Source organism: Limulus polyphemus, unplaced genomic scaffold, assembly GCF_000517525.1.
Source record: "Limulus polyphemus unplaced genomic scaffold, Limulus_polyphemus-2.1.2 Scaffold402, whole genome shotgun sequence".
In the NCBI taxonomy this organism is placed as follows: Eukaryota; Metazoa; Arthropoda; class Merostomata; order Xiphosura; family Limulidae; genus Limulus; species Limulus polyphemus.
In genome coordinates this window covers 3529-15192 of record NW_013666012.1, presented here as the reverse complement: position 1 = coordinate 15192, position 11664 = coordinate 3529, and the positions used below count along the sequence as shown (strand labels likewise).

At 30.7% G+C, this 11664-nt stretch overlaps 1 protein-coding gene across 5 annotated transcripts in view; it reads left to right on the top strand.

Annotated features, from left to right (window-relative positions):
• Positions 1 to 8925, top strand: part of LOC111085458 — a 43188-nt gene extending 34263 nt beyond the window's left edge. For all 5 annotated transcript variants that reach the window (XM_022384110.1, XM_022384111.1, XM_022384114.1 and 2 more), the window contains one exon: positions 2031 to 8925. In XM_022384110.1, the coding sequence (XP_022239818.1) occupies positions 2031 to 2215 (185 nt within the window). In that variant the 3' untranslated portion in view covers positions 2216 to 8925. The remainder of the gene's footprint in view (positions 1 to 2030) is intronic.
• Positions 8926 to 11664: the final 2739 nt, after the last annotated feature.

Genomic DNA, 11664 nt, shown 5'->3' with positions numbered 1-11664 from the left:
CCAAAATAGGGTTTTGTGGTCACTCATTCCACTTTCTCCAGTGATGCTTTCTTCTGGACTCTCCATCTTCCCCCCTTTTTTTCCAGTGGAGTAAAGGAGTCCTTACCACTTCCCAGCTCCTAGCCACTGGGGTGATGGATCATGGAGGAATCCTCCTGAGTTTGTACAATTCTACTCAGTCTTGAGTAGGGAAGTGATGTTCTGCCTGTATAGAAGGTGTGACTATCCTCTTGCCACAAGTCTGATGTTTTATTCCAAATGCCACCAGTCTGAACTGGATTTTTCCATCTATTTTACAGTTCGCTCCTCCAGCTGGGAACCCTCACTCCTGCCACTGCCTGGATATCAGTTCCTGGGCAACTTTCTTAGGAGCTGGACCAGCCAACATATGTTCTCACATATGAGTGGGCTGGAAACTTCCTACTACTGCAGACTGGATGTTACATTCACAATGCGGATTAGTTTTGGACTGGGAGTGACCTTTCCCCATTGCATTTTCACCTTCCTGATATACATTCCCAGGTTTAATGTTCCAGGTTTTATTGGATTTGCATACATGCTGGTTTATGTTCTCAGTACGGAGGCTCCTCTTCACCTTCTGGTTCCTACACCTCAGGTGAATGGTTCAGGACCCTCCTCTTGCCAGAGGCCAGTCGAGCTCCTCCTGGTACCACTGGTCTGGACTGGAGTTGACCTTTTGATTGATTACAGTCGAATGAGCCCTAGCCACTCTACACACATTCCTCTTCCTTTTGGATTTGGGATGGATCACTTGTTCTGCACTTTGATTGTGATATGACACCAGTTGGCTCGACTTGGGTGATGAGTATACCTAATTCAGATGTAGTGCAGTCTCCCATGGATGTGTTTCCTTTACATAGAGGTGGCACACTTGTTGGGTGCTCATCAGATGCTTTTGAAGGGTGCTCATCTAGGTAATTTTCCACTGGTCCCTCCACCTACTCAATTTGGGATTCTAGCTGTAATTGTGAATGAAGGTAAGTAATTATATCGGAAGTTAAAAGTTTGCCCACACCTCTTCTCAAACTTCTACCCATCCTTCCTACTTCTGGTGTTGTTTATTGTGCCTGATCTCAAAGTGAAGATTGGGTTCAACTACATAGGTGGAAGTTCAAGGCTAGTGGTGAGCGAAAGATTGTGCACTAGAGAGTGGTCAGAGTGAGAATAGCTTTAATTGTGAGAGGGGGTAAGTATCTATCAGAAATATATTTTCAGTGTAGGAAAATGTTAACTTTAAGCAAATGTATAAATCTGTTATACCCAAAAAATTTGATGTTATTACAAATATATTTGTAATCAAAATATGTCTGTGAATTAATGACATCAGTCTCACTTAGCCTCTGGTAAATCAGAGTGCAAAGTGATGTTCATGTGACAAATAAAAATACTTTTGTCCATCTTACAGTTTGCATATTGTATTTGCATAATGTGTAGAACCTCCAAAATGCATATCTACGTTTTTTTTAATATCTCTGTATGTTGTACCTGGTATTCAAACTCCTATACCACAAACTGTCACTAAATCAGCAGTGCAGGGTAAAATGAATAGTCGATAATTCTGACATCAAATTTGTAATATCACATTGATTGGCACTTTGTAAAAGGTTGTAGTATGTGAACTTTGACCCCATCCATGCACACAAAATTAACTAGATGAGCACAGTAACACCGTAAATATGTGGTTGTAAAATGATATCTCCCACAAAGCAAACATTCTTATTTGATCTGACTTCTCGAGATTTTGGAATCAGCATGGACTCTCATAGCTCAGCTACAGAATAAAAATAATACCAAATACAGTTTCAGCACACATGTGAAAGGAAACTGGATTGTAATAATGAAATATAAACTTAAAGTACATTTAGACCAAACTTATGCATTAGATAGCTGTATAACATCTAAGAAAGACCTTTTCATCAAGCTGTTTGCTTGATATAAATGAAATTGCAAGTTTCTGTTTAAGTTAAAAATAGTTTGAGTTTTAAGAAAAGTCATTTCTTTTATTATAGGTTGTGTGTGGATCTACAAAATATATGAACCTGAATATGATGATGTAAGTAGCCCATACTACTGCAACAAGACTGTCTATTTATTTTCCTTTTGGTTGGTGACATCTGCCTACATAATCCTAGGCCTTTTAACAGGCTGTTTATGCTGTTTAACAGTTTCATCAGTCTTTTCTAGCCCTGAATAATTAAAGGAGCAGTCTCCCATAAACCATAAAAAAATGCCATCAGGAGTCCATTGCTTACAATACCAGAAGGACCTACTTGTGTATTTTGCCTACTTTTGCCAGATAGTACTTATTCATAGTTTCTAAGCAGTTTCATGATTTTTATAATTCTAGAATTTGAAAGCTTTCACTAAGGTTCATTAAATTTATAACTATTGTAAATAGCCTTCTATGCACTAGTAAGTTTGAGATTGTAAATCTGTTGGAGCTATGAAAACCATCTAATGCAGGATACATCCTTGCAACTGAGTGTATTATAATCCAGTTACTGAAGAAATCTCTTTTGATAGAGAGAGGATTTGTTATTAGTGTAAGTCTTTTTGTTGAGCTTTTGTATGAAAGTAAATATTGAATTAAAGGATAAGTTATGCGCTGAGAAGTAATATTATGAAAGTTACAACATTCAGACCTTGTTGAGGCTCATTATATGTGTGTGATATTGTATGAGCAGGGGTAACCCTCATGTGCTTAAAACTACCAATTTGTAACTGGTATAATAAATTTTGTATAAATCAGTAACTTTAAGAAGTTACTCATTTCTTTATTATCATGAATAGTAAATAGCTTTATGTTCTAAATACATTTTCTTTGTGTTCCTGATGTCTCATGCCCAGGTTGCTAACTTCTAGAGTTTTGGATTGAATGGTAACTGGGATATTTCCATTAATACAAAACAATATATTTGTGTATTCTTTCATCGTAAGTCTTAGTATCTAAATCATTCTGTTATGAATACATTATAATTTATGTTACTTTAAGTGGTGGACTGAAACTTGGAGTATGTCTGAATATATGTTTTTGTTTCAGTGTTTATATGATGTTTTATCAGCTTGTTAAGATAATGTTTTTCAACATTGAGACTTAAAAGGAAATGGTTGTTGCTTGTTAAAATAATAACATTTCAGGCTGAAAACCACAATGAAATTTTGAACTTCACTGTTAGCATGAAAGTGTTGATACTGTGTTTTTGTGTGGTTGTTTAACAGAACTAGTGAGTGATACATAAACCAGAATACCAGTATGATTTTTTCAGAAGTTGAGTCACAACTGTTAGCACTTGATTTCTAAGCTTTTCCATGTGCATCAGCTGCTCTCAAAAAGAATTTTGTACCTTGTGTTATACAGGGTCATGTGATTTCCTTCCATCTAGATTTAATTTCACACACAAAATTAGATAGTTTTTTTTTTTTCTTTACATAGTGATTTCAATTGACTTTATTGTTAAGTTTGAAGAAAATACTTATTAAACAATTACATATTTACAAAGTTCAGTAAATGCACTTACTAGCTGATTTTGATCAGTTAAAAGACATTTACAAATTTTTGTAACCTTTCTGACTTTAATAAGCATTTTTATTGATTTTTATTATTGAATGTTAGTACTGTTACTTTGCATACATTTTAGGTACTAAAGATAAATATATAACCTATTAAATAAAAATGATTATCTGAAGTTATGCTTTACAACCTAACTAAATACATCTTCAGTTGAAAGTAGTATGATTGAAATTAAAACAACCTTAGCTATGTATAATTAATCTGCAACACAAAAATGGTATGTTTGAAATTCATTTAGATGTAAGTAACTAAAAATTCTAGAAGGTTTGAAATGTGTTTTAAAAACCACAATTTTCTGGTATCCTTTGCTAAAGGAGAAACAACCTTTATTATGTATATAGACATTGTTTAAACTACATACTTAACACTGTCTGATATCCTAAAGTTTGTGTCTACTATATATATATACACACACACACACAGCCAAAGAAAAATATCCTTGGAACTATTTGTATTTGTAGAAATTTACTTCAGTTTAGAATTCTGATAACCAAAGATAAAATTAATATCAGAAAAGTAGTTCTTACTTCTAAGACTGATACATTTGTAAATATTTTGGGCACCTTGGACCCCATGAAAAACAAAAGCTTCATTACCAAACATTTTACATAGCATGAATGTTTTAACTGATTGGTTAAACATTTAGTGACATATACGTTGAACACAATATTCTTGAGTATTTGTGACCCAAGTATCATTGATACTAGAGGGTTTTTTATAAATAATAATTTTTTTTTTAGCATGTACATTTTTATTATCATGATATCTATTAAGTTGTATGTTTGCTTCATAATACTGATTTGATCATAAGTAGGATACAACTTAATTTGATTGTTACATGTAACTCTGGAAAAATTAGCAACGTGTGTAATTTTGTATGTAAATATGTAGTGTTATTGTGTGTTTTTTATTATGTCTAATTATATCTCAACCCATAAGCAAACTTACAGTTGTTAATGAAAAGTTTTCCATTCCAAATATCCTGAGAGATTATACTTTGTATGAGTGCTAATTGTGTTTTGATAATGCATATCTGTATTAAAAAACTAAACTTCATTGTTTAGTGGCATTAGTTTGGCAAATCTTTTATCCATTATTACAGTCGTATATAATATTTGATGCTTTAATTATTTTGGACAGTAGCATGTCACGTATGCTAGGAGTGGAATTGGATGTTCTCCCTTTTGACTAGTCAGTGTTTTATAACTTAAGATTGGTACATAATACTCAATAATTAACATAAGTAAAGTCAAAGTGATGCATTTTTTTCATATTGTTTGAATGTACTTTTTACCCCTTTATTTTGCCTATTGTGTCTATAGTATAGTAAAAAAAATACTGAACATTTTGGAAACCTACAAAAGTTATTTTAATACGTGTTAAGTTCTTAATATTTTACAGTATTTTTTCATTTTCTATAAATTATTTGTTGAACTAAGATTTTGAAACTTGTAACTAAATTTTTTGTTTTTATGAAATTTTTTTTTACTGTGTCGATCCATTAAACTGAAGAAAGAGAACTGTTCAATTTTGTGGTTTTAAAATATGACATGAACCAACATTATAACATAAGTACTGTGCCAGTCTAGTCATAATCCATTATAAGTGAATGGTTTTTTGAGTTCCTCATGTTTTCCAGACTGTGAAGCATTGTTCTTAGAAATAGTGAAGTATTATTTTTGCAAGAACTCGTATGTCAATAAGAAGAGAAGAATAAAATGAATCTGATCTGAAGGTTTATATCATGTAATTGCGACTATGAATAAATGTGAGAGTAATATATACTTTAATTGAAAGGTCAGTTTAATTATTGATTAAGGTGTCAATTATATGTCTTGCATATTTATTATAAAATATTTTGAATTTGGTTAATATCAAAATATTAATTGTTAATTTAGGATATCATTTATATTTTAAGTTTTAATTTAATAATTGTGCACTTGAGCAGCCAGAAATTCACTGATTAAATTTGTTATTGAAAGTTTTATGGCAGTTATAATAATATTCTTATGCAGTTCTGATTAAAAAAAAACTAATCAATGCTTTCGTCCGAGAAAGTCAGTATTTGGTTAATTTTGGTAAATAAAATAATTATTTTATTCACTGTTTATTTATCAATAAAGCTAGGATATATATGGTATTAACAACAATAATATGTATGTTTAAAGGATATCTCATTTTTCTATGTTCAAAACAAGACTTAAAATATTTAACTTTTTTGCTGGGAGAAATTGCTAATTTGGTTAATTTTTGAATGTTTTAAATATTTTACTGCATTATATTTTTGTTGGAGTTTCCCAGATATTCTTTTGACAAATCACTAATTTATAATGATTAATGAAAAATGTAATTATTGAAATGTCATACATATGCAAGAAGTTATCTAAATTCTGACTTCCTTACCTTTTGTGACTAATATATTTACTATCTTTTTTCCACATGCAAAGTTAAAAGTACATTCTTTGATACAAGGTTGTTCTTTTGTGTGTTTTTCAAGTGTATTAATGTGACTATTACATCAATATATTGTACATGTTAATTTACAAATTAATGATATAATAGCAGATGTAGAGATTTTGGTCTAAAAGTGTATGAATTCATGATATTTGTACATCTTTAAGAAATAAGCGCACAAGAAACTTTATCAGCATTTTTATCGTAGTTTCATTTTTCACATGAAAGACCCAAATAAAATCAACTAAAAAATACACATCCACTAGAGAAAATATCTGTTAACAAACTGTTTAACTTTATTTCCTGTATATAAAAGCAGATAATGTGAAATGCTAAATAGATCACCTAAAAATAGGAAATCTGAAGAAATGATCAGAATTTCTTAAAGTAATATCTTCTTTTCTAACAAGTAAAAAACAAAAAAAGATGAATTATTAAAATATATGACTCTTTAGATATTAATGTGATTTACTTTTTTACTAAACTAATGTGACTCCAATAATATAAACCATGATAAAGTCTAACTCCACAATAATGGTATACCACCAAAGTTTCAACACTTTCACATGTCCTCTTCAGTCCGTGCATTTGGTGGTATACCATTATTGTAAACTTAAGCTTTATTTTAGGTTACTTTATACAGTATTGTGTATTTATGTACTACTATAAACCTTACTCTTTCAAGAAACATTTAATATTAAAGATGCAACTCAAAATTTAAAGCTATGTTAATTAATTTTAAAATACTCCCAGACTCCCAAGTACGTTTTTATTTTTTCAAGTACACAGACATTAATTTCCTATGTAAGAGTATGCAACCAAGTTTCAAGAAGTGTTAACAAATGCAAATATTAAAACAAGACTTCTAAAATATACAAAAGGGGCTGTTAGTCTGTCAAAAAGAGGTTTTATAGAGCTTTTGGCAGTCAGCAAGGCACAGGAAATGCAGATCAGAAAATAGCCTATTATTGGAAACTTAAAGATACCATGTCTAATCTGAATACACAAATATATGTGACCTTCATTATAAGTAATTTGATAAGTTACTTTTATTTTTCCATAAAATATTTTGGTGCTCTGTTCAAAAACTTTTTTCATGGGTCAATTTTTGGCTCTTAAATTAATCTTTTGAAAGGTAAGTGTATTTTGTGGGCTAATGTCTTCACCTTGAAACATGTATACTGGCCCTTTAATGCCAAATGTAAGGCCATTTTGTTTTAATAGATTTAAGCTGATGCTGTATACAAAGCTTCTTGTGTAGAGCAATCAACACATGTGTAATATTTACCACCAAAAGATTGTGAATTATTGATTTGATCAGTCAAAATACCTTATTTAAAAGTAACATATTGTAACTCATGAAAATGTGCAGGTAAAAGTAAAATGAAAATATTCCATTGGATTCCAAAAGATGTATAAACTTCACTACTTTATATCAAAGAGGTGAATGGTTACAAAATACTAATACTTGGTTGTGTGAATTTAATGAAGCTCAAAGCTTTAGTACTATTACAGCTAATTTTAATATTTTTATTATTTTGTCTAGATTAAAGTGTGTAGATATAAATTCTTTAAAAGTATGTCAATTTGAGAAATCTGGTTTAAGAGTTAAGTGCAAATCTTTTGCAACCTTACAGGAATATAAATACATTTATTAATTTATATATACAGCTTTGAAATGTGTGCGTACTTAAATTAGACAATGAAGGGCCAAAAGTTCAATCTTGAAAACATTCCATCCAGTCCAACTACAAATTTGGCCAAAAATGTTTACTACAGTTTATACATACATGCTTAAAAAGTAATGCTTCAGTTATATTTACCAACCACATTTCAAATCACCACAAAAATGACTTTTGGATCAAGGTGTTCTGCTTTGTTTCAAGAACACTAAAATGTAAAAGAAGCTTGGTTCTGACCTCTAAGAAAAATAATAGCTTTACATTATTTATTTTGGATTAGCTGTTATCAAAGTGATATCAAGTGCCCTATAAATATAAAATGTAAAGTTATATATGCTGCAAACAAACCTCATATTGTTAGGCCAGATAGATTTCACTTTATACATCTTTGATCATTGCATACACCTGCTATTTAAAAAATATGTTCATTATAGTAAAGAAGCTTTTACTACGCTCAAATGAACACTTCTAACTTGAGTATACATGAATTTTTTTCTAAAAAGAAAAAAGTTGTAAATTTACATATTTACAACGATAAAATCTGAGGTTCAGTTCTCTGTTATGAACACACCACAGATAGTCCATTGTGCAGTTATGTGCTAAAAAAAAGCAACCCATCACAGTTAGTATTTTATGGATTTTCCATCAGCTACTGCATTTGCTAAACTTGAAACACTGTAATGCTGATATATTTTACTGTACATTTAAAACTAGTCCTAATCATGTGAAAGTATCTGGACATCTTCTTATTAGGCTTGTTCCATAATATTCTCTTAACTTGCTGAAAGGTCAGGTTTATTATAACCATTATCTTTGAGGAAAGATAATATTATTTTTTTATAATATATACTAATACTAACTTAATAGAAGAAAGTGCATAATAACATTGCTAAATACTTAAGTGGCATGCTTTATTAAAATAGAAAAGGCTATCATTAAAAAATTAACTTAATATAAGGAAAGAGTAAATGACTTATAAGACAAGAAGAGGTATCGTGTTCTTAGTATAAACAGTTGCAGTTAAATACAGTATCAATTCCACAATCTGCTGTCATAAAAATACTCTGGAATCTGAATTCGCTTACTGTAATTCTACCTTGTAGCTTTTTACACCAAGATAATTGATCCTTTGTGTTAGTTGGCTTTGACTAATAGAATTGGCCAGTCCTGTATATGTAAGTCTTGACATTTTTTATTATGTGTTTCCAGTAAAGTAAAATTCCTTTTGTCCTCCATCTGAACAATAATTAATTGGTATTGTTTGCTGAACAGCCTTGTATAAAAGAAATGTCTACAGCTTTGCATACTTGTTATTTAGCTCTTTGTATACAGCTGTAGCCACTAGTTGTGTGGAAATTATTTTCAAATACTTGTTATAAAATATTTGTACTTTGACCCAATAAATGCTGGAAAAGAAAAAATGCAAAGTCTGTGAAACTTGAAAGCAGTGTGTTAATGGATAGTGATTGTAAGGAACACATATAAATCTTGCTAATGCAAAAGATAATTCCTTGAGAATTGTTAGGTTTTCTTCACAACATATATTGAATTTTCAAGTGACAGGTCAGTTTATACCCTTTTTAACTTGCTTCAATTCATTAGAATAAATTCACAAACAGTTAATCTCACTAACACTTATTCAGAAACCACAATATAGCCTAAAAACTTGTGGTAATAAGTGCATGGTATCTAGTAAATTAGCTTTGTATAGTTATTTTATTATTTTTTTATAGTGTAAAAGGTATGAGTAACTCTTTATATCTGGAATAAAAATGATAGATCTTTTAATCCATTTTTTTCTGTTTTTGCCCTTAAGTTTGTAGGCGGGGAGATAAATGAGAAGTTTAGATACCAGTTATTTGGTACCAAAGAAATTGCCAATTATACCATTATGGTCTTTGAGTCGAGGTATATTTTGGATAGAGGAAATGTCAGGAAGAGTAAAAAATAAGCTCCATTTGTGAGCTTGAATTCTTATTTGGTACTAAACATTTTGTGCAAATCATAGTAGTAACTTCGTTTGTACTTTATCTTTTATATTTTTCAAACAACACTTGTTCCAGTGTTTTGATAAGTGTATATCATTCTGGACTGTGTTTGATCTGTTGTTGATTTTATCCAAAGAAGCACTCTTCTCACATGCAAACCAGATCAAAAGCAACAAATCCATACAAATGAAAGATATAATGAACAATCTTTTTGAAATGCAAATTATTATTTATAAAAAAAGAAAATCTCTGAAAAAAACAACAACTGACTTTTCAGTTTCTATTTTGTAAAAAAAAAATTATTATAAGATATATATATATATATATTTGTTTTAAAGAGATTGTGACCATCCGGATGTAACATATTTCAGTAATTTGAAATAAGTTTAGATTTGTATAAAAAATTGTTTTTACAACTTAGTGTATACGAGCAATACAGTTACACATTTTAATTATAAGAAGACAAATTCCACAGTAGAATAACAATACGCATTTGCAGTAATAAGATGAAAGTTTTTGTGTGTATTTCAGAGACACGGGTAACTATTAATACTTAGGTTAAAATCCATGAAATAAGCTTAAAGTTTGAAAGGTTAACATGCTTTATTTGAGCAACCCATCACAGAGGCAAGCCATATGCAACATATCTATCACCCATTGTATATTTGGTTCACTAAACTTCTTGACCATTCAACAAAGCAATGCTGCCGTCAGTATACTTGTGGCAGGAGAAATAAACAAAGCCTTACCAACGAGAAATATTCATACAGCAAGATTGTTAAGTGGTGTAGAACCAAAGGACATATCATTTCGAAGAAAGAAGCTTTCAATGGTGTCCTTGAAAATAGAAAAACTTGCACTACAACATTTGTAAAATAGCAGCATTGTCTGAAACCACATCTCAACTCATTCTGGAGTAACATATCTCCTAGTACTATTGACAAGATACTAAAGATTTTAAGTTGATGAAAGCTTACAAATTCCAGCTATATCTCAAAATAATCAACGTTTTACATAAAAGTGATGGTAAGAAAACTGTAATCCCAACCATACACCTGTCCATTTAATCTGCTTAAAAAAAGACTTTGTTAGCCAATATCTTCATGCAGTAAATGGTCTGTGGAAATTTTCTCAAGATGAGGAATCTAAGATTACTCTTGTACCTTTCACAGAAACTGTTACGGTGGAGATTGTGGTGTTGGCCAATAGCACAGGACCTGGAACATCATTCTGATGAAGTGCAATTAACCTTAGTAGCTTCTTAAAAGCATGCTCAGTGTAATGAGTTGGATACCTAAAAATTACACTTTTTTTTCAGTTTGTTTTTAATGACCACAAATATTTTAATATTTGAACCCAAGGAAAGATCAGAGTTGTATCTCTGAAAAGATATAAACTAAGAAGAATTTAAAGTTTAGAACTAGGTGTGGTGTGAATTACTAGTCATAACTTCTTGATATAAATTTTTTATTCCAGATTAAATGAAAACTACAGATTATGGAAAATCTTACTACCCAATATGCTTACATTATTATACACATTTTCACTGTTAGCAATGTTTCAATCATAAATCCAATAATATTTCATGAGGGTCAGCCAGCTTAGGAGAATTAGGTTAGTCCTAAATATGTATATGTATATACTAAGCTAACAATGTATAATACTCAAAAGTAATGTTACTACATATATAAAAACATTTGAACCAATACTATTTATGAAAGTAACTACAAAGAAAGAATATAGTATATCTTATCTACGGAACATAAAAACACCAGCATTCAGACCTCCATAGTACCAAATGTCTACTGTAATAGACATCTACATTTGTGGAGATAATCTGTCACCAACGTTTCCCGCTGCAATACTCCCCTTATATAACCCCCAGCTGATCAGACACATAGCTGCACTTTGTGAAGGCAGACAATCACGTCTTTGTACTATTTATATC